At 43.6% G+C, this 25,188-nt stretch overlaps 1 protein-coding gene across 1 annotated transcript in view; it reads left to right on the forward strand.

Moving 5' to 3' along the window:
* The window catches only part of LOC311246904 (spondin-1-like), a gene marked incomplete at both ends in the record, with an annotated part of 447,234 nt that overhangs the window by 343,403 nt on the left and 78,643 nt on the right, over positions 1-25,188 (forward strand). The window contains 1 exon segment of the mRNA XM_084337145.1: positions 23,310-23,511. Coding sequence (XP_084193271.1) covers positions 23,310-23,511 — 202 coding nt within the window.

The raw sequence follows: 25,188 nt of genomic DNA on the forward strand, positions 1-25,188 counted from the left end.
GACAAGATGTTAGAAGGATGTCTGGAGGACAAGATGTTAGAAGGATGTCTGGAGGACAAGATGTTAGAAGGATGTCTGGAGGACAAGATGTTAGAAGGATGTCTGGAGGACAAGATGTTAGAAGGATGTCTGGAGGACAAGATGTTAGAAGGATGTCTGGACAAGATGTTAGAAGGATGTCTGGAGGACAAGATGTTAGAAGGATGTCTGGAGGACAAGATGTTAGAAGGATGTCTGGAGGACAAGATGTTAGAAGGATGTCTGGACAAGATGTTAGAAGGATGTCTGGACAAGATGTTAGAAGGATGTCTGGAGGACAAGATGTTAGAAGGATGTCTGGAGGACAAGATGTTAGAAGGATGTCTGGACAAGATGTTAGAAGGATGTCTGGAGGACAAGATGTTAGAAGGATGTCTGGAGGACAAGATGTTAGAAGGATGTCTGGAGGACAAGATGTTAGAAGGATGTCTGGAGGACAAGATGTTAGAAGGATGTCTGGACAAGATGTTAGAAGGATGTCTGGAGGACAAGATGTTAGAAGGATGTCTGGAGGACAAGATGTTAGAAGGATGTCTGGAGGACAAGATGTTAGAAGGATGTCTGGACAAGATGTTAGAAGGATGTCTGGAGGACAAGATGTTAGAAGGATGTCTGGAGGACAAGATGTTAGAAGGATGTCTGGAGGACAAGATGTTAGAAGGATGTCTGGAGGACAAGATGTTAGAAGGATGTCTGGAGGACAAGATGTTAGAAGGATGTCTGGAGGACAAGATGTTAGAAGGATGTCTGGAGGACAAGATGTTAGAAGGATGTCTGGACAAGATGTTAGAAGGATGTCTGGAGGACAAGGTGTTAGAAGGATGTCTGGAGGACAAGATGTTAGAAGGATGTCTGGAGGACAAGATGTTAGAAGGATGTCTGGACAAGATGTTAGAAGGATGTCTGGAGGACAAGATGTTAGAAGGATGTCTGGAGGACAAGGTGTTAGAAGGATGTCTGGAGGACAAGATGTTAGAAGGATGTCTGGACAAGATGTTAGAAGGATGTCTGGAGGACAAGGTGTTAGAAGGACATGTTAATACCTATTATGTTTCAATAAATTATTCACCCACAGGAGTTTGTAGGATTAGCAATTCTAGGTTAACTTAAGCATCGGACGGCCCCAAGGCGGGCCATCACACATTTGCGCGCACGTCGCAGAACTTTGCCCTCGTATGTCGGCTCCGGGCTGCGTCTTTCGCCGATCAACCTTGTTCGAAGGTTGAATTTGCCGCCTGAAAATGATTGACCGCCTTTGTAGCCAAGGAGCGTCTGCTGAGAGTGGGGGAAGGGGACACAAGAAGATGAATGGCTGCTTTTTTATATAGATGAAGAAGTCCATTGTTTTAACGAGAGCCTCTGAATGAATGGGAGTGGACGGTACACACATACAATGGTCTATTTTTATAAACTTTGGACCTGTACTACATGAGACTTCAGGCTATGGAACTGTTCTGTTTTCCAGCTCCTACCTTTCAGCTGGAACATAAAGGTCCACAATTGTTCACTATTTGGGCAATTTTACACAATTCCTGTGAGTCTATGGAACACATCTGTAAGGTATTTGTGTCAAAAAAATAACTCCTACAGTTCGGTCGGGGCGCCTGCACAGCGAGGGAAGGGTCTAAGAGAGGTAGTGTGACCTTCCACATGTTACACTTTCTCAGTGAGAGTCTGCGCTGCCTGGTGAAAAAAAGTGGTGGGCTGGGTACACATGTGTCGGAGGAAGCATGTGATAGTATCCGCCCTCCCAGACCGACGGTAGGGGGTAGAGTGCGCAACGACCAGGAAGGGGATTGGGAATTGGCATAACAACTAACATTGGGAGGGGAGAACAACGGAACAAGAAGGGGGAAAAAGATAATAAAAAAAAATATATATATATCTTATATTATAGCTATGGGTCTAATACACCTGTCGATTGTCAGTGAGTTGCTTCCAGTCAACATGCCCAAAACAGATTGTTTTTTCATCCGTACATTTCCGTTTTATACCGTTTTGAATCGAGTATGGTTTGGGTGCTTCTGAGTAATACCAGGAAAAAGATGAGAAAAAGATATTTTACAGTCATCACGTTTAATTTTTTGGCTGATTATCTAATCATCCTGAAATTAACGCTAGATTATCATTATTATATCTCCTTGTGCATACATGAAATGGCCCTCGTAGCGGGGCACCCCCCGCCCCCCCCACCGCAGCCAACAGTAGAAAGCACAACACGGCCCACACAGATAGAAAGAAATATCAGATCAACGCAAGGTTTTAGATATATAGTCCTTACCTTGTCTCTGATGTAATGCAAAAAAAGAATCCAATTATCTGATCGCCATTCCAGTTATCCACAGCGATCGTGTCCCCGACATTACCGAGCGTTACACATGAATGGGTGGGCGGGGTTAGTGTCCCATGCCATCGTTGTAAACGCCTGGCTCGCCTGAGTATTTAAACCTTGCCCGCACGGCTCAGATCGGCTCTGAAAACACACTAGACCGTTTTCAATGGAGTGCAATAGCTCCGCAAGGCAGTAGAGGGCGGTGTTGACCGTCTGCCAGCTCAGACAGGGTCTGAAGGGAGGCTGCAGACATGAATTATGAATAGATATAGCGAATAAACTAAATAACGATCCCGATATTCGCATGGCGGGCAATAACGAGTATACTCGTTCTTGGCAATTAATGTGTTAAGTGGTTAAATTGTGAACTTGAACTTGGAGAGCTGGTGGAACACATACGTACGTAAAACCAATCATTCCCTTGATTCCGTTGATTTCAGAGTACAGTGTGTATGATGGATTGGAAATGATTCACTTGATATAGTAAACGGGATGGAACCAAATAATATGAGAGAAACACAGCCTCATTTAAGTGAAAACGCACTGACAAACTTTTTAAAGCAAAAGTGTAATTTACACTTATGCAAATCGGTTTAGAAAAAGTCTCTGTGTGTGTCTTTACAGTAGGCTAATCTGCATTTCTACATGTGAGCATAAATACTGTAGCTCCATGTTAACAAGTAGAGAATGTCTTGACAATAGGTTGTTTGCAGATGACGTCATCATGTCACTGCGTTGCTGAGGCACGAACTGCAGATGGAGAGCTGCCAGTGATCACACACACACACACACACACACACACACACACACACACACACACACACACACACACACACACACACACACACACACACACACACACACACACACACACACACACACACACACACACACACACACACACACACACACACACACACACACACACTACACAAAAGGCTTCCCAATAAACTCTAGCCTTGATTATTTTTGGCCTGGTATAGAATTATGTTTATGTTCATCTAATCATGGTATTAATGGCTATAAACCAAAAAATAAACGAAGAAACGTCATAATATATCTAAAAGCTCAACATGCCACGTTTATGTCTGTATTTCTAAAGCCAGATTGCATAATTCCATCCTCAATTTCCACAAAACAGAGAGTATTATCCCTTAAATGCATCATGCAACACAGCATCAAAGGAAATGTACTCCTGTTTACAGTTGATATACTTGTTCAAAACACTGGCATCAGCCACTGTCTGTTACATTGGCTGTTTGCACGCACTGTGCTTCAATGATTCATGGTGAGCAGCAAGTGAACAGGATCAAAGTGTTATGTGTAAAGTAGGGCTGCAACTAACGATTATTTTGGTAATCGACTAATCTGTCGATTATTTTTTTGATTAGTCGACTAATCTAACGATTATTTTTATCATTCGATTAGTCGACTAATCTAACGATTATTTTTGTCACACCCTCCATCTCTGCTTCCTGTGGGCGCGGCTCCTTCTCCGGGCTCCGGTGCATGTTTTACCTCACATGCTCAAGTCTGCACACCTGTGAAGGTCACCCTGTTGTCCAGTCCCTCTGCCTTAACATGATGATCCCATAGCAAATTTAAATAATGACTCATGAAACATTTTAATTTGGATCTTAAGCAACTTTAAATCAAAATGTATTTGAACAATACAACAATCACTCATAACAAGATAAATAAATTAAATAATACAAATTAAAGTGGAAGTGTTTAAATAACAAAAAAATATATATAGCAGTCTTCTTAGCTTAACATCCCAGGGAACTAATGGGATAACTGGGGATGTTGTTTGCTCCTGACAAGAGTCTCAAAGTCTGGGGTGATGGTAGACAAAGCAACTCTGAGGTCATGCTCAATGTCCAATATGTTCCTCTGCTCTGTCTTCAGCTGGACCAGAGCTGAGAAGCCACTTTCACAAAGATAGGAAGTACAAAAATAAAAAATAAAAAATTATAATTTTTTTGTATCACTAATCAACGCAAAAATTCTGCGTCAACGAGTTTTTATGATCGACGTCGTCGATTATGTCGACTAATCGTTGCAGCCCTAGTGTAAAGTATAAGCTCCTGAAGAAATTGTGGAAATGCACAATATGCATTTGCTTGGGAGATTAAACCGTCAATATGAAAGCTATTATACATTTAAAAAATTTAAAAACATCCGCCCCATTTGAGCATGTCAACGCTCCCTTTCAACCGCTCTGCACCCCGGGCAGAAGAGCCATTATTTATGAATTTGGTGCTGAAAGATTTGGAGTTGTTGGGAGAAAGAGGGTGGAGAGATTGCAGTCAGTTCGGTCCAGATGGGCCAGAAAGAAATGGAGAAATCAGTGAAGGAGAGGAGGACAGCTAAGAAAGCAGTGGAGAGAGGCGTCGGTGGATGAGAGAGGGAATTCATGTTTTCTGTTAGCAGGACTCAGGAGGGCAGAACAACCAAGGAAGAGAAAGAAGAAGGAGTGAGTCAGGACAGCATTTTATAGGCTCCATATAAGTTTGTTATAGGACCATTGGAGGAGAAGATGGTGTCCCCACATAGACTTCAGGATATTGTGTATACCAACATTCCAATTTATTAAGCAATGCAAATTACGATTTGGCCCTCTTATCACACATGTGATCCAGACCTGGCACACGCATTCCCCTCTATTTAATAACAATTTACTCCTTATTGGACAACAACCTATTAGGTACCCTAGATGGGAAAAGAAAGGTATCCACACGCTGGGGGATATCTTCGATAACTCTGGTCTCCGTTCCTTCCAAGATCTATCCAACGGATATGATCTCCCCGGAACCTCCTTTTTCTTTTCTTTACAAATAAGAGCAGCTCTGAGGGCTCATGGCGTTCCATGGGATGTTCCACTACTAGAGCATCACCGTTTTCACAAATTATTTTATGACAAAGAGACATCGAGAGGCTTCGTTTCTGACTTTTATCGCCACTTACTTACGTCCTCGTATTGGATACGATTTGGAGAAAGGATGTCCCGGAGTTGGATATAGATTTTGATTGGGATACTGTCCGGGAAAATGTTCGGCTGTCCTCACGCAACCCAGATCACCAACAGATTAATTAAAAAAAAATTCATAGGACTTATTTGAGCCCTAGACGACTGAATCTAATGGGTCTCAGACCTGACTCTCGATGTACCTTATGTCCAAACGGTGCCACCGGAACATGTATGCATATGTACTGGAAATGTCCTCCTGTTGAGCTCTTTTGGGAAAATGTTGGACTTGGATACTTATGTGACTGGGCGACTTGTGTGACTGGGAGACTTGTGTGTCTGGGAGACTTGTGTGACTGGGAGACTCATGTGACTTGTGTGACTGGGAGACTTGTGTGACTGGGAGACTCGTGTGACTTGTGTGACTGGGAGACTTGTGTGACTGGGAGACTTGTGTGACTTGTGTGACTGGGAGACTCGTGTGACTTGTGTGACTGGGCGATGTGGTAAATACACAGGTCACAACATGTTTACAGGAACGTTTGGGAGTTGTATTTTGATTGTATTTGGAGTATATTTCCTGACTGTAGTGAACTAGGCTAGATGTCTGCCCCACTTCCAGTGATGAAGCTAAGCTAGGCTAACAGTCCAGGCGTTCCCTAAGCCCAATGCATGCAGAGAGACGAAAAAGGTATGTATCTTCTTGTCTAACTCCAGGGAATATGTTAAATAAGCTAATTTCCCAAAATGTTGGAGTTTTCCTTTAACCTTTCACTACCACACTACAGAAGGTTAACATTTTATTACCACACTACATAAGGTTAACCTTTCACTACCACACTACAGAAGGTTAACCTTTCACTACCACCCTACAGAAGGTTAACCTTTCACTACCACACTAGAGAAGGTTAACCCTTTCACTACCACACTACAGAAGGTTAACATTTCACTACAACTAGATATGGTTAACTGTTTCACTACCACACTACATAAGGTTAACTTTTCACTACAACTAGATACGGTTAACCCTTTCACTACCACACTACAGAAGGTTAACCTTTCTCTACCACACTACATAAGGTTAACCTTTCACTACCACACTACATAAGGTTAACTTTTCACTACCACACTACAGAAGGTTAACCATTTCACTACCACACTACAGATGGTTAACACTTTCACTACCACACTACATAAGGTTAACCCTTTCACTACCACACTACAGAAGGTTAACCTTTCACTACCACACTACAGAAGGTTAACCATTTCACTACCACACTACAGATGGTTAACACTTTCACTACCACACTACATAAGGTTAACCCTTTCACTACCACACTACAGAAGGTTAACCCTTCCACTGCCACACTACATAAGGTTAACATGTTCACTACCACACTACAGAAGGTTAACCTTTCACTACCACCTAAAGAAGGTTAACCATTTCACTACCACACTACATAAGGTTAACCTTTCAAAACCACACTACATAAGGTTAACCCTTTCACTACCGCACTACAGAAGGTTAACCTTTCACTACCACACTACAGAAGGTTAACCCTTTCAATACCACACTACAGAAGGTTAACCATTTCAATACCACACTACAGAAGGTTAACCCTTTCACTACCACACTGCATAAGGTTAACATTTCACTACCACACTACATAAGGTTAACATTTCACTACCACAATACAGAAGGTTAACCTTTCACTACCACACTACAGAAGGTTAACCTTTCACTACCACACTACAGAAGGTTAACCTTTCACTACCACACTACAGACGGTTAACACTTTCAATACCACACTACAGAAGGTTAACCCTTTCAATACCACACTACAGAAGGTTAACCCTTTCAATACCACACTACAGAAGGTTAACTTTTCACTACCACACTACATAAGGTTAACCTTTCACTACCACACTACATAAGGTTAACATTTCACTACCACACTACATACGGTTAACCCTTTCACTACCACACTACAGAAGGTTAACCCTTTCACTACCACACTACATAAGGTGAACCCTTTCACTACCACACTACATAAGGTTAAACATTTCACTACCACACTACAGAAGGTTAACATGTCACTACCACACTACAGAAGGTTAACTCTTACACTACCACACTTAATCTAGAGAGAGAGAGAGAGAGAGGGAGATTTCTCCGGAGCTATACTCGGAGCATTTATTAACGTTACATTTTCAACAAGATTGCTGCTAATTAAACACTTCATGGAAACGGGGTAACGTTATGTCGAGTTCATACGTGTACTGGTGTAGTATGAATGAACTCGACTTACTACTTTCCATGAAGTAATTATAAAGGTGGCCAACTAGCTAGCATAAGCTAACAGAGGAAGAACTAGCTAACGTTAGCTAATAGCTGTATCGTTGGCACTGCTCTGTAACAACGCTTGCAAATGGGATTTAGCTTTTCCTTCGTTGTTTACTTCAAACCCGAAGTACTTCCAAACAGCACTTCTGCTGTTTTCTTTATCCACAAGCACAAGTTGCGGAGTCTGCACTAGCCATCTTCGGAGCTAAAATCTTTGTTTACAAACTGAAGACAGGTCTGCGAGGGGGAGGGCTGCAGCGGAGGAGGAGGAGGGGCAAGCGTGCTCTGCAACAGCGTGCGTCTGTCTGTCAACAACTTGCGGTAGAACACTGCGAGCAAGCCAGCTGGTATCGATACTGCAGAAAGTATCGATATTTCGGGAAATTAGTATTGAAACCATTTTAAATATTCAGAATCGATATGTATCAATTTTTCGATATTTTTGACAACACTATAAGGTTAACCATTTCACTACCACACTACAGACGGTTAACCCTTTCACTACCACACTACATAAGGTTAACCCTTTCACTACCACACTACAGAAGGTTAACCTTTCACTACCACACTACAGACGGTTAACCCTTTCACTACCACACTACATAAGGTTAACCTTTCACTACCACACTCCATAAGGTTAACCTTTCACTACCACACTACAGAAGGTTAACCCTTTCACTACCACACTACATAAGGTTAACCCTTTCACTACCACACTACAGAAGGTTAACCTTTCACTACCACACTACAGACGGTTAACCCTTTCACTACCGCACTACAGAAGGTTAACATTTCACTACCACACTACAGAAGGTTAACACTTTCAATACCACACTACAGAAGGTTAACCCTTTCAATACCACACTACAGAAGGTTAACCTTTAACTACTACCCTACATAAGGTTAACCTTTCACTACCACACTATAGAAGGTTAACCTTTTCACTACCACACTACAGAAGGTTAACCTTTCACTACCAGAATATTATAAACTTGCTGGATATCAGAATATTATAAACTTGCTGGATATCAGAATATTATAAACGTGCTGGATATCAGAATATTATAAACTTGCTGGATATCAGAATATTATAAACTTGCTGGATATCAGAATATTATAAACTTGCTGGATATCAGAATATTATAAACTTGCTGGATATCAGAATATTATAAACTTGCTGGATATCAGAATATTATAAACTTGCTGGATATCAGAATATTATAAACTTGCTGGATATCAGAATATTATAAACTTGCTGGATATCAGAATATTATAAACTCACTGGATATCAGAATATTATAAACTCGATGGATATCAGAATATTATAAACTCACTGGATATCAGAATATTATAAACTTGCTGGATATCAGAATATTATAAACTCACTGGATATCAGAATATTATAAACTTGCTGGATATCAGAATATTATAAACTCACTGGATATCAGAATATTATAAACTTGCTGGATATCAGAATATTATAAACTTGCTGGATATCAGAATATTATAAACTTGCTGGATATCAGAATATTATAAACTTGCTGGATATCAGAATATTATAAACTCACTGGATATCAGAATATTATAAACTTGCTGGATATCAGAATATTATAAACTTGCTGGATATCAGAATATTATAAACTTGCTGGATATCAGAATATTATAAACTTGCTGGATATCAGAATATTATAAACTTGCTGGATATCAGAATATTATAAACTTGCTGGATATCAGAATATTATAAACTTGAGGGATATCAAAATATTATAAACTTGCTGGATATCAGAATATTATAAACTTGCTGGATATCAGAATATTATAAACTTGCTGGATATCAGAATATTATAAACTTGAGGGATATCAAAATATTATAAACTTGCTGGATATCAGAATATTATAAACTTGCTGGATATCAGAATATTATAAACTCACTGGATATCAGAATATTATAAACTTGCTGGATATCAGAATATTATAAACTCATTGGATATCAGAATATTATAAACTTGCTGGATATCAGAATATTATAAACTTGCTGGATATCAGAATATTATAAACTTGCTGGATATCAGAATATTATAAACTTGCTGGATATCAGAATATTATAAACTTGCTGGATATCAGAATATTATAAACTCACTGGATATCAGAATATTATAAACTCGATGGATATCAGAATATTATAAACTCACTGGATATCAGAATATTATAAACTTGCTGGATATCAGAATATTATAAACTCGCTGGATATCAGAATATTATAAACTTGCTGGATATCAGAATATTATAAACTTGCTGGATATCAGAATATTATAAACTTGCTGGATATCAGAATATTATAAACTTGCTGGATATCAGAATATTATAAACTTGCTGGATATCAGAATATTATAAACTCACTGGATATCAGAATATTATAAACTTGCTGGATATCAGAATATTATAAACTTGCTGGATATCAGAATATTATAAACTTGCTGGATATCAGAATATTATAAACTTGCTGGATATCAGAATATTATAAACTTGCTGGATATCAGAATATTATAAACTTGCTGGATATCAGAATATTATAAACTTGAGGGATATCAAAATATTATAAACTTGCTGGATATCAGAATATTATAAACTTGCTGGATATCAGAATATTATAAACTTGCTGGATATCAGAATATTATAAACTTGAGGGATATCAAAATATTATAAACTTGCTGGATATCAGAATATTATAAACTTGCTGGATATCAGAATATTATAAACTCACTGGATATCAGAATATTATAAACTTGCTGGATATCATAATATTATAAACTCACTGGATATCAGAATATTATAAACTCATTGGATATCAGAATATTATAAACTTGCTGGATATCAGAATATTATAAACTTGCTGGATATCAGAATATTATAAACTTGCTGGATATCAGAATATTATAAACTTGAGGGATATCAAAATATTATAAACTTGCTGGATATCAGAATATTATAAACTTGCTGGATATCAGAATATTATAAACTCATTGGATATCAGAATATTATAAACTTGCTGGATATCAGAATATTATAAACTTGCTGGATATCAGAATATTATAAACTCATTGGATATCAGAATATTATAAACTTGCTGGATATCAGAATATTATAAACTTGCTGGATATCAGAATATTATAAACTTGCTGGATATCAGAATATTATAAACTTGCTGGATATCAGAATATTATAAACGTGCTGGATATCAGAATATTATAAACTCACTGGATATCAGAATATTATAAACTTGCTGGATATCAGAATATTATAAACTTGCTGGATATCAGAATATTATAAACTTGAGGGATATCAAAATATTATAAACTTGCTGGATATCAGAATATTATAAACTCACTGGATGTCAGAATATTATAAACTTGCTGGATATCAGAATATTATAAACTTGCTGGATATCAGAATATTATAAACTTGCTAAAGTTGTGGGCGGCTGGGTGGTGTAGAGCTCTATGCACTCGCATGCCACCACAGAGACTCCCAGGGGGTTGGATTCCCTCTGTCAGCGGTACCTCCGGCTGGGTCAGGCCTCCCTCTGTCAGCGGTACCTCCGGCTGGGTCAGGCCTCCCTCTGTCAGCGGTACCTCCGGCTGGGTCAGGCCTCCCTCTGGCAGCGGTACCTCCGGCTGGGTCAGGCCTCCCTCTGTCAGCGGTACCTCCGGCTGGGTCAGGCCTCCCTCTGTCAGCGGTACCTCCGGCTGGGTCAGGCCTCCCTCTGTCAGCAGTACCTCCGGCTGGGTCAGGCCTCCCTCTGGCAGCGGTACCTCCGGCTGGGTCAGGCCTCCCTCTGTCAGCGGTACCTCCGGCTGGGTCAGGCCTCCCTCTGGCAGCGGTACCTCCGGCTGGGTCAGGCCTCCCTCTGTCAGCGGTACCTCCGGCTGGGTCAGGCCTCCCTCTGTCAGCGGTACCTCCGGCTGGGTCAGGCCTCCCTCTGGCAGCGGTACCTCCGGCTGGGTCAGGCCTCCCTCTGTCAGCGGTACCTCCGGCTGGGTCAGGCCTCCCTCTGTCAGCAGTACCTCCGGCTGGGTCAGGCCTCCCTCTGGCAGCGGTACCTCCGGCTGGGTCAGGCCTCCCTCTGGCAGCGGTACCTCCGGCTGGGTCAGGCCTCCCTCTGTCAGCGGTACCTCCGGCTGGGTCAGGCCTCCCTCTGGCAGCGGTACCTCCGGCTGGGTCAGGCCTCCCTCTGTCAGCGGTACCTCCGGCTGGGTCAGGCCTCCCTCTGTCAGCGGTACCTCCGGCTGGGTCAGGCCTCCCTCTGTCAGCGGTACCTCCGGCTGGGTCAGGCCTCCCTCTGTCAGCGGTACCTCCGGCTGGGTCAGGCCTCCCTCTGGCAGTCTTGGTAGCATGAACCTTCACATGCGTTACGCTCTCCCAGTGAAACCCCTCACTGTCAGGTGAAAAATATTGTGGCTGGCAACTCCATGTGTATTGGAGGAGGCATGGAGTAGTCTACACCCTCCCCAGACGACAGTAGGGCAGCATGTGGTAGTCTACACCCTCCCCAGACGACAGTAGGGCAGCATGTGGTAGTCTACACCCTCCCCAGACAACAGTAGGGCAGCATGTGGTAGTCTACACCCTCCCCATACTGACAGTAGGGCAGCATGTGGTAGTCTACACCCTCCCCAGATGACAGTAGGGCAGCATGTGGTAGTTCTACACCCTCCCCAGACTGACAGTAGGGCAGCATGTGATAGTCTACACCCTCCCCAGGCCGACAGTAGGGCAGCATGTGGTAGTTCTACACCCTCCCCAGATGACAGTAGGGCAGCATGTGGTAGTCTATACCCTCCCCAGGCCGACAGTAGGGCAGCATGTGGTAGTTCTACACCCTCCCCAGACTGACAGTAGGGCAGCATGTGATAGTCTACACCCTCCCCAGACTGACAGTAGGGCAGCATGTGGTAGTCTACACCCTCCCCAGACTGACAGTAGGGCAGCATGTGGTAGTCTACACCCTCCCCAGGCCGACAGTAGGGCAGCATGTGGTAGTCTACACCCTCCCCATACTGACAGTAGGGCAGCATGTGGTAGTCTACACCCTCCCCAGACGACAGTAGGGCAGCATGTGGTAGTCTACACCCTCCCCAGACCGACAGTAGGGCAGCATGTGATAGTCTACACCCTCCCCAGACCAGCAGTAGGGCAGCATGTGATAGTCTACACCCTTCCCAGACTGACAGTAGGGCAGCATGTGGTAGTCTACAGCCTCCCCAGACTGACAGTAGGGCAGCATGTGGTAGTCTACACCCTCTCCAGACTGACAGTAGGGCAGCATGTGGTAGTCTACACCCTCCCCAGACCGACAGTAGGGCAGCATGTGGTAGTCTACACCCTCCCCAGACCGACAGTAGGGCAGCATGTGGTAGTCTACACCAGGGGTTCCCAAACTTTTCAGGCCGGGACCCAGAAAATAAGGCATCAGAGTGCCGCGGCCCAATGCACATCGTCAGGCTTCTTTTTTTTTTTTTTTTTTGCCAGGCGACCGATTTTTTTAGCCAAATATCACTTCAATCCTATTAAGTTAGTTCAAGTTAGTTATTCATTTATATGTACTATTTATGAGAGGGCTAACTTGTTGCAAAATAATAATGATAATAATAATAGCCTCATTAAAATACTATTGTTGCTTCGGTTGTTTTCAGCGTTTTATGTGCATAATCTGTTATTTAGTTTGAAATGTTCATTGAAATAAGTAGATTTTTCGTTTTTGTTTATTTATTAAGTTAATATAAAACCATATAGTCACATTTTAGAATACAATAGAATAGAATTTTAGAATACAACTAGAAACACTGTCCTGGCCTGCTTCTAAGTTCAGTGGCCTGAAAAAGAAAGAAAAAACGTTTTTTTGGATTTTTTTTTTAAATTTTTTTTATTATTTTTAATCATCTCGCGGCCCTCCCGTGGCTGCTCGCGGCCCACCTTTGGGTCGCGACCCCGACTTTGGGAATCACTGGTCTACACCCTCCCCAGACCGACAGTAGGGCAGCGCAACGACCAGGAAGGGAATTGGCCTGGCAACTAAATTGGGGGATGGGAGAAAAGGGTAGACTGGCAAAAAGAAGCTGGTCTCCCATCTTGTTGGTATTTGACAACAAGGAGCGAGTCTGAGCTCCAGCGAGAGGAAAAGGCCGTTCGCATCATAATCACGCATTCCTTCGTGAGCATCGCAGCCTCGAGCTCCGAAGGGATTGGAAGCAATCAAAATCCCCTGAGGATAATTAGCTCGCTATCGTGTGTACACGCACCGGAGTTATTATCATGCGGTGGTTGCGTAAAAATGCTGAGTATCACGTGGTCTGGTTAAGGGAGCGGGGGTAAGGAGGGAGGAGGAGGAGGTGTAGTGTGTCACGTTAAGGGAGCGGGGGTAAGGAGGGAGGAGGAGGAGGTGTAGTGTGTCACGTTAAGGGAGCGGGGGTAAGGAGGGAGGAGGAGGAGGTGTAGTGTGTCACGTTAAGGGAGCGGGGGTAAGGAGGGAGGAGGAGGAGGTGTAGTGTGTCACGTTAAGGGAGCGGGGGTAAGGAGGGAGGAGGAGGAGGTGTAGTGTGTCACGTTAAGGGAGCGGGGGTAAGGAGGGAGGAGGAGGAGGTGTAGTGTGTCACGTTAAGGGAGCGGGGGTAAGGAGGGAGGAGGAGGAGGTGTAGTGTGTCACGTTAAGGGAGCGGGGGTAAGGAGGGAGGAGGAGGAGGTGTAGTGTGTCACGTTAAGGGAGCGGGGGTAAGGAGGGAGGAGGAGGAGGTGTAGTGTGTCACGTTAAGCACATAATTCCCGCTCCACGACGAACGGGGTTCTCACTCTTTAAGTAGACGACTGAAAGGGTTAAATGTAAATCCATCGCTGCCTGGTAGATACTGTACCTCCTTTAAACCTGGGATGAGTCTCAGGGGGGGAGCTTTACGTGTGTGCATGTGTTCCATAGGGTTGACAGTGTCAGCATTTTTAGAGTTAGATCGGTGTGTGTGTGTGTGTGTGTGTGTGTGTGTGTGTGTGTGTGTGTGTGTGTGTGTGTGTGTGTGTGTGTGTGTGTGTGTGTGTGTGTGTGTGTGTGTGTGTGTGTGTGTGTGTGTGTGTGTGTGTGTGTGTGTGTGTGTGTGTGTGTTACAGAATTACAGGTTACATTATGTATGTACAGAACAATACTGTACATTATGTATGTACAGAACAATACTGTACATTATGTATGTACAGAACAATACTGTACATTATGTATGTACAGAACAATACTGTACATTATGTATGTACAGATCAATACTGTACATTATCTATGTACAGTTGAATTACTATTTCAGTACAATATTTATTACATTAATTATGTACAGATTTCCTTTAAAAAAAATCGATCTATCTCACTCGTTGTAACTCAGTAGTTCACTCACTCACAGTTAGCCACTCTGCCCCTAGTGGCGACTCACAGAAAATGTGTTTCGGTGGACTGCATTTATATAGCGCTTTTTATCCAAAGTGACTTACAAAGTGTGTACAACAAGTCAGCAGGAGGGGTCCAGCTCTCAATGGTGTTGTTCAGTGGAGTGCTACACTTAGTGCACTGTAGTATAGACATAATTAGCATAGTAGGTAGTAGTATAGACATAGTACATAGTAGGTAGTAGTATAGACATAGTAGCATAGTACATAGTAGATAGTAGTATAGACATAGTAGCATAGTACATAGTACACGGAGCAAACCAGATTAGTGAACCTCTAACAGGGGTGTCAAACTCATTTTCACAGAGGGCCACATCAGCATTATGGTTGCCCTCAAAGGGCCAAAGACCGTATAAATGTTAATGTAATGTAAAATAAATGTAGCTACTCATTTACATATTGTTAAACATGTTGTTTCTGTATTTATTACTTATTCAAGTTATACATATTGCATATGCATTTGCATAGATGTAAAAATATATGTTAGCTTATGTTATTTTAACAAATAATTTTAGTTTATCAGAACCCCATATTACTCCATTAATCAATGATCAAACCATTCAAGTAAATAACAAAGAAGAATATCATCAAATACAAGCTATGACATTAAGTTTGTTCAAAATCTTTTTGTCACAGTCAAGAGGGGCAGAACTAACAACTGAGCTGCAAAGAACACGTGGGACAGATGTAGCAGATGTTACAAAAACAAATGGCTGCACACAACCTTACAGAGGCCATACATCCAACTAATGGAAGATAGTTTAATTAACTTTAATTAACAGATTGCAGAATGGGTACAGTACAGTACAGCTCAATACACACAATTGTTAAGGGGATGCAGACCTGAGAAAGACTTTCGACTTGTTTACATCAGGGTCCCCCATTTTCAATTCGTAATGAAATTGTTATTATGTGTCTGCATGAACACACAACTGTAACTGTACTCAAAAATAACAAAATAAGGGTTGTCTCAGTTCACAACTATATTGGTCAAGTTTTGGGTGGGACTTGTTTGCGTCCCTACAGCTTCTTATTCAATTGAGCGAGATGCTCGGTTATGTCACACAGCCAGCTTGCATCTGACAGTTCAGACAATATTTCTTCAACCCTTTGTTACCTATTCCGCCTGGATCTTTTTTGTATTTTGGGCTGTAAAATTGTCAAAGAATGTCTGAGGAGTAAGTGCTTTTGGCTTTTTTCCTTTGTTACTTCATCAATACCTCAGATGTTCAACACACATGTATGTGTAATAACTAAGGCTGTCAAAGCTTTATTAACGCATTAACCCACAATTATTTTAACACCGCTATTTTTTAACCCAAGATTAATGTAAAAAAAAAAGAAAAAAAATATTTTATTTTTAAATTAATTTATTTTTTAACCAGAGCTCTTGGGGGGCCACATCAAATGACGTGGCGGGCCGCATTTGGCCCGCGGGCCGTGAGTTTGACACCTATGCTCTTATCTAACATCAACCTATCACTGAAACAGGGTATCGTACCCGACGACTTAAAATGTGCCAGAGTGGTTCCACTACACAAAAAAGGAGGACAAAGGAGGGAAACTATCGTCCAGTTTCTATTCTCAGCGTCATCTCCAAAGTTCTTGAGAAGGTCATATTTAATCAAATATCAGATTTTCTTAAACAGACAGATCTCCTTTATCAATTCCAGTCTGGCTTTCGCCCTGGGTATTCTACGGATGCTTGCCTGATTGATCTCACTGACCATATTCGAACCCAGATGGACTGTGGCAAACGAACTGGCATGGTTCTGATTGACCTGCAGAAAGTGTTTGATACTGTTGACCATCAGATCCTGCTTGAGAAGCTCAAAGCCTGTGGGTAGGGTGACCAGATGCAAAAAGTCCAAAAGCAGGACAACAGTAAGATTTTGTTGGGACAAAGTGGGACAGATAGATAATGTAAATTTTTTTATTAGAATAACATGGTCTTCACCGAGACCAATGTTTTTTTTTTGCTTCAAAAAGAGGGACATCCTCTCAATATGTGTGACGTTCGGTCAAATGGTGGGACAGTACAACCAACAGGGGGACACCTGGTCACCCTACCTGTGGGATGGACAATGGATCGGTGAGATGGTTCAGGTCGTACTTGACTGGGAGGACCCAGGTTGTGAACATAAATGGTGTCGCATCTTCATATAATGAAATAACATGTGCGGTGCCGCAAGGCAGCATCCTCGCTCCATTGCTCTTTTCACTATATGTTAATGACATGGTGTCTCCTACTGTATGCTGACGACTCAGCACTTCTGGTGTCTGGAGACGACACGGCAGAAATACAAGCCGGTCTCAGTAGGGAGCTGGAAAGCCTTCACAAATGGTTAGTTGACAACATATTATCGATTCACCTTGGAAAAAACTGAGTCAATTCTATTCAGCTCAAAAGATAAATTAAAGGAATGTTCCCCACTTGAGATCAGTTGTAATGGCTTCAGTGTGGAGTCTAGAGACTGTGTTAAATACCTGGGTGCAGACCTCGACCAAACACTCTCAGGGAAAACAATGGCCCTGAAGGTGATCAAAAAAGTTAACACAAGGGTGAAATTTTTGCACAGAAAAAAGAGGTTCTTATCACTGGAAACTATGAAACTGCTTGCCAACTGCATGATCCTCAGCCAATATGACTATGCAAGTATGTACTGGTATAGTGGTGTTACAGTGGAATGTAAACACAGGCTACAAACCAGCCAAAATAAGACCATACGATTGGTCCTAAATCTGCCACCTCGAACCCATATTGAGCCATGTCACTTCAATGAGGTGGGATGGCTCCCTGTGGAGCAGAGGGTCTCCTTTCTGAAACTGGGACATATGTATAAAATGTTAAATGGATCTGCCCCCAGATATTTATGCTCTCGCATTGTCCTGCGTGGCCAGGTCCACGGACGACAGTTACGGTCTGGACAGCTCTCAGTTTGTGAGCCTTGAAAGGGTTCCTATTCACAGAATGGCTTTCTGTCTACAGCCTGCCGGCTGTGGAACTCTCTGCCCAGGGCCATCCAAAACTCCCCCACTATTGCTGTCTTCAAGAGGGGTGTGGAGCCACATCTGCAACAATAGGTTGCAGAGGGTGCTTGGCCACCACTCTTGAAGAACAGGAACATGACATGCTGTAATGAGGCTCTTTCAGAACATTGTGTTGTCTATTTTATCTACTTGTTGTATCTATCTTATCTTCTTAACTCTTTCTTTGTGATGTATTGTATTCTTCTTGGGACCATGTTGGAAACAAGTCGACAGACTTTCACATGTTATCCTTGTACCCCTTGTTTTTATACTTTTGTATAAATTGTATGTACTAAATAAAAATAAAATCAAATCAAATCATAGTAGATAGTAGTATAGGCATAGTAGCATAGTACATAGTATATATATATATACTTTTTTTTACATTTTTTTTTCATCTGCTAATTTTGGCGATTACAAGTTGACTATACAAATCCTTAGTCAGGGACAGCCCTACCTCTGACTAGTTCTGCCAGTGTGTTAGCATTATGTCCTGTGTGCCAGTGTGTTATGTCCTGTGTGCCAGTGTGTTATGTCCTGTGTGCCAGTGTGTTATGTCCTGTGTGCCAGTGTGTTATGTCCTATGTGCCAGTGTGTTAGCATTATGTCCTGTGTGCCAGTGTGTTATGTCCTGTGTGCCAGTGTGTTATGTCCTGTGTGCCAGTGTGTTATGTCCTGTGTGCCAGTGTGTTATGTCCTGTGTGCCAGTGTGTTATGCCCTGTGTACCAGTGTGTTATGTCATGTGTGCCAGTGTGTTATGTCCTGTGTGCCAGTGTGTTATGTCCTGTGTGCCAGTGTGTTATGTCCTGTGTGCCAGTGTGTTATGTCCTGTGTGCCAGTGTGTTATGTCCTGTGTGCCAGTGTGTTATGTCATGTGTGCCAGTGTGTTATGTCCTGTGTGCCAGTGTGTTATGTCATGTGTGCCAGTGTGTTATGTCCTGTGTGCCAGTGTGTTAGCATTATGTCCTTTGTGCCAGTGTGGTATGTCCTGTGTGCCAGTGTGTTAGCATTATGTCCTGTGTGCCAGTGTGTTATGTCTTGTGTGCCAGTGTGTTATGTCATGTGTGCCAGTGTGTTATGTCCTGTGTGCCAGTGTGTTATGTCCTGTGTGCCAGTGTGTTATGCCATGTGTACCAATGTGTTATGTCATGTGTGCCAGTGTGTTATGTCCTGTGTGCCAGTGTGTTATGTCCTGTGTGCCAGTGTGTTATGTCATGTGTGCCAGTGTGTTATGTCCTGTGTGCCAGTGTGTTATGTCCTGTGTGCCAGTGTGTTATGTCATGTGTGCCAGTGTGTTAGCATTATGTCCTGTGTGCCAGTGTGGTATGTCCTGTGTGCCAGTGTGTTATGCCCTGTGTGCCAGTGTGTTATGTCCTGTGTGCCAGTGTGTTATGTCCTGTGTACCAGTGTGTTATGTCCTGTGTGCCAGTGTGTTATGTCATGTGTGCCAGTGTGTTATGTCATGTGTGCCAGTGTGTTATGTCATGTGTGCCAGTGTGTTAGCATTATGTCCTTTGTGCCAGTGTGTTATGTCATGTGTGCCAGTGTGTTAGCATTATGTCCTGTGTGCCAGTGTGTTATGGCCTGTGTGCCAGTGTGTTATGTCATGTGTGCCAGTGTGTTAGCATTATGTCCTGTGTGCCAGTGTGTTATGTCCTGTGTGCCAGTGTGTTATGTCCTGTGTGCCAGTGTGTTATGTCCTGTGTGCCAGTGCGTTATGGCATGTGTGCCAGTGTGTTATGTCCTGTGTGCCAGTGTGTTATGCCCTGTGTGCCAGTGTGTTATGTCCTGTGTGCCAGTGTGTTATGTCCTGTGTGCCATTGTGTTATGTCCTGTGTGCCAGTGTGGTATGTCATGTGTGCCAGTGTGTTATGTCCTGTGTGCCAGTGTGGTATGTCCTGTGTGCCAGTGTGGTATGTCCTGTGTGCCAGTGTGTTATGTCCTGTGTGCCAGTGTGTTAGCATTATGTTATGTGTGCCAGTGTGTTATGTCCTGTGTGCCAGTGTGTTATGTCCTGTGTGCCAGTGTGTTATGTCCTGTGTGCCAGTGTGGTATGTCCTGTGTGCCAGTGTGTTATGTCCTGTGTGCCAGTGTGTTTATGTCCTGTGTGCCAGTGCGTTATGTCTTGTGTGCCAGTGCGTTATGTCCTGTGTGCCAGTGTGTTATGTCCTGTGTGCCAGTGTGTTAGCATTATGTCCTGTGTGCCAGTGTGTTTATGTCCTGTGTGCCAGTGCGTTATGTCTTGTGTGCCAGTGCGTTATGTCCTGTGTGCCAGTGTGGTATGTCATGTGTGCCAGTGTGTTATGTCCTGTGTGCCAGTGTGTTAGCATTATGGCATGTGTGCCAGTGTGGTATGTCCTGTGTGCCAGTGTGTTTATGTCCTGTGTGCCAGTGTGTTATGTCTTGTGTGCCAGTGCGTTATGTCCTGTGTGCCAGTGTGTTTACATTTACATTTACATTTAGTCATTTAGCTGACGCTTTTATCCAAAGCGACTTACAAGTTATGTGCGACAAGACAGCAAGAAGGGTATAACTCTATCAGCTGAGTAACAATGTTCATCAAAGTGTTGCGTGTTACAGTGTAGGTTAGTTTATTAGGACAAGTGCATGACAGTAAGGTTAGTCGGGGTTAGATTTTTATTTATTTTTTTATCATTTCAGATAATGGTTGAAGAAGTGAGTCTTTAGTCGACGGCGAAAGATTGGACGGGATTCGGCTGTCCTAACTGGGATGGGTAGTTCATTCCACCATTGTGGGGCAAGGACTGAGAATAGGCGGCTTCTCTTTGATGACCCTCCGGGAGCTTGGATAGGAGTAGATCTGAGGCGTTATGTCCTGTGTGCCAGTGTGGTATGTCCTGTGTGCCAGTGTGTTATGTCCTGTGTGCCAGTGTGTTAGCATTATGTCCTGTGTGCCAGTGTGTTATGTCCTGTGTGCCAGTGTGTTTATGTCCTGTGTGCCAGTGCGTTATGTCTTGTGTGCCAGTGCGTTATGTCCTGTGTGCCAGTGTGTTATGTCCTGTGTGCCAGTGTGTTTATGTCCTGTGTGCCAGTGCGTTATGTCTTGTGTGCCAGTGCGTTATGTCCTGTGTGCCAGTGTGTTATGTCCTGTGTGCCAATCAGGGCCGGACTGGGGAAATAATTCATACCGGGAGATATAGCGCGAAATATAGCCCCAGTCAGGCCACTTTTTAAGCGGGGGGTCTGGGGGTCCCCCACCAGGATTTTTTTTGTTACAAAGACTTAATTTCCTGCATTCTGGTGAATTGTAGTGCATGTGAATCACAAACTAATGAGCCAACAATTGCTTAGTACAATGTACTGTTATGAACCTCAAATAAAACTGTTGTGGCACTAGCAATGCTACTCTCTCCACCTTCAAAAAGAAAAAAGCAAGAGCACAACATATTTGTCTATTTACTATTATAATACAGTTAACCACTCTCTCCACCTATTCAAACAAGGCAAGAGCACAATACCATATTCACTTTACTGATGCCAACCCATCAACAGTTAAAATAGCCCTTACACAAACATTAAATAACAGACCTTTCATTATTACAAAACTACCTGGCTCACTGCCTGGCTGTTACAGTATTCTGCAGAGTGCCATCTGCCATTCCATTCGCCGCCTCCACTGTCAATCAGTTGTATTGCCTGGTCCCGCCTCCACCAATCACAAGCGGCAGCACGGCTCCATTGTGTGTGTGTGATCCGAGGGAGAGAGTCAGATAGTTCTCCAACTCTGTGGCAGACAGTGAAATCCTGGTTGTTCCCCACCCACCTAGGTTATCTAACTATCGCGCCGCGCCGCCGCCACAACTAGAAACAATGGCCTGGCAAAAAAAAAAAAAACTATAAAAAAAAAAATTATACTTTTTTTATTTTTATTTTTTTTATCTGTGTAGGCCAGGCCACCGGGAAAACTCCCGGTGCTCCCGATGGCCAGTCCGGGCCTGGTGCCAATGCGTTAGTGTGTAAAAGGAGGCTCATACCACTATAGTCTCCATGTTTCCTCTGCTTTTAAATGTGTCTTCATGTTCAACTGGGCCACAATAGTCCAGTCTGTTGAGTGCACAACAAGCCTGAATAGAGATCATATATAACATGATATATATAATTTGACACTCCTGCAACATGTGACAGACCTTCATAACACGAATGATTGATTCTACCATACAGTTGATACATTCTCCTCTCCTTCTTTCTCTTTCATTCTTTCTCTCTCTCTCTCTCTCTATCTTTCTCTCTCCCCCCTCTTTCTTTATTTCTCTATTTCTCTCCCCCCCCCCCCCCCTCTCTCCCCTTCTTTCTTCACAGACATTTTTGGGGGCAGGATTTCAACCAAAAAGACAGGGCACCTCAAAGGTGCGGATGCAGAATCATAAAAAAAGAAGTGTTTTACTGTACTGTCTGGCACTTTACCTGTTAACCTGCCTATCTCTCTGCATATCTCTCTGCCTATCTCTCTCTGCCTATCTTTCTCTCTCTGCCTATCTTTCTCTCTCTGCCTATCTTTCTATCTCTCTCTCCCTCTCTCTCTCTCTCTCTCTCTCTCTCTCTCTCTCTCTCTCTCTCTCTCTCTCTCTCTCTCTCTCTCTCTCTCTCTCTCTCTCTCTCTCTCTCTATCTATCTCTATCTCCCTCTCTCTCTCCCCCTCTCGCTCTCCCTCTATCCCCCTCCTCCCCCCTCTATCTCTCTCTCTCTCTCTCTATCCCACCTCTCTCTCTCTCCCTCCGCCCTCTCTCTATCTATCCATCTATCCCCCGTATATCTCTCTATCTCTCTCTCTGCCCCCCCGCTCTCTCTCCCCCCTATCTATCTCTCTCTCTGCACCACATCCCCCCCTCTCTCTCTCTCCCCCCTCCCACCCCCCCATCCCCTCTCTCCCCCCCTCCCCTCCCCCCATCCCCTCTCTCTCTATCTCTCTCTCTGCCCCCCACCCCCCCCTCTCTCCCTCCCCCATCCCCTCTCTCTCCCCCTCTCCCCCTCTCTATCTCTCTCTCTATCCCCCCCTCTCTCTCCCCCTCTCCTCTCTCTCTCTCTCTCTCTCTGCCCCCCCCTCTCTCCCCCCCCTCCCCTCTCTCTCCCCTCTCTCCCTCCCCTCTCCCCTCCTCAGGCGGGCCGCCCCCTCAGCAGAGTTCTCTGTGGACCGGAGCCGTCACCTCATGTCCTTCCTCACCATGCTGGGCCCCAGCCCGGACTGGACCGTGGGTCTGTCTGCGGAGGACCTGTGCACCAAGGAGTGTGGCTGGGTCCAGAGGGTCACCCAGGACATGATCCCCTGGGACGCAGGCACCGACCACGGAGTCACATATGAGGTCAGTGATGATGGCGGGTCATTGGCTCCTATGTGAAAACAAGTTTTTCAACAACTCAAGTTCAGACCTATGTTACTCTATTTCATTAGCACTAAAAGTGATCTCTCTTTATTGTATCAGACACTTCAGAATGTTATCTTTCAAAAGAGACCAGGCTTATGCTTGTGCTATAAGTATAAAGTATAGTATTTTGGTTTGCGAAAAAAGTATGCAGTCCTCAAAAAGGAAAACAAAAATGGCCACTTTTTGGGGCACCTGTTAACACTTTCGGGGCCACTGGGATGCGTCTAATATCACTCTAGACGGCCAGCATTTCATAATAGACTTGCATAGTTCGCGAGGGCGGCTATGTTCCGTAGTGGGCAAGGCACTCGCCACGAAATGCTGGAGACGCTGGGCTCGTCAGTTCGAGCCCAGCGCTCCACATTTGCTTTCAGTTTAGCTGGTCGTCCACAGTAATACACATTGGCCGTATTACGGGGAGGGAAACTGATGGGTGGGGATCGGGCGTTGTGGACAGCAACTCCTACAGGTCTGCTGGTGCGCCTGCGCAGTAGAATCAGGAAGTGTCGGGGGCAGCGTGAGCCTCCCACGCGTTACTCCTCGCCACTGAGAGATCGAGCTGCGCAGGTGAAAAGATGCGACTGCTGTTACCTCAAGTACCGGAGGGGACTTGTGCTATGTATGACTTAGTCCACATTGCAGCCGGCTTGTGGGAGGCAAGAAACAGCGTCCGTGACAGGGGAGGGTTGAATTGGCTGATACGAAATTGGGATGGGAGAAAATATAGAAAATGGGAGAAAAAAAGTGGATCAAAAAACAAATGACTTGCATAGTTCGTGAGGCTGTTTATAGAGCTAAATCTATACTTTATAGTATTGCTATCTGTCCATTCTCATTGTCAATTGAGACCATAAATCGTCCCTTCAAAATTGCTTAAAGAAATAATTTTTTCATCAATACGTTCTCATTTTATAGCGTCTTGAATATAAGCGCTATAAGGGATTTGGGCTTGGATATTTCCTGGAAGGCGAGATACAGGCCGCTAAGCTACTAACGTTAAATCCAATGGCATTTCGGATATACAGAAGCTACAGTTAAAACTCAAACTGCATATGATCGGTATTGATGGTCCACCATGAACGCATGAAGGGGGGGGGGGGGGGGGGGGGGGCGAGGGACGTCGTTTCTGATTATTGATTACCAATAACCGTGTTAGCCTCAGTAGCCACATTCACTGATCGGCTGGTTGAGTATGATAACAAGGCCTGATCAGCGTGTAATTTACGTGAAAAAGATCTTACCGTGGGCCGGTTGGATCCACAAGAGCATTTCCCAGTTATCGATCACCATCTGGTAGATCGATATGTCCATTGGCTGATGATAAATTCCTTTACTGCATAGTAAAATCCGCGTCCCAAAACGTATTCCGTGCAACAGGCTATAGTGATCGCTTCAGGTCAGTAGAAAACTACATTGGAAATCCAGAAAAGACAACTTCTGCCACAGGGAACACTGCATTATCGAGATAGCGCCCCTAAGAGGATCTGGCCGGTAATGCACATTTTCGAATTCAAAGAGTAGGGTACATCTGCAGTGCCGCTCTGCGACCTTGAATAGGTTATTACAATGGAATAAAAGCCAAAACAATCTTGCCACGGACATGTCCGTGGTCGA

This window comes from Notolepis coatsorum (genome assembly GCF_963971535.1).
Source record: "Notolepis coatsorum genome assembly, chromosome: 20".
In the NCBI taxonomy this organism is placed as follows: domain Eukaryota; kingdom Metazoa; phylum Chordata; class Actinopteri; order Aulopiformes; family Paralepididae; genus Notolepis; species Notolepis coatsorum.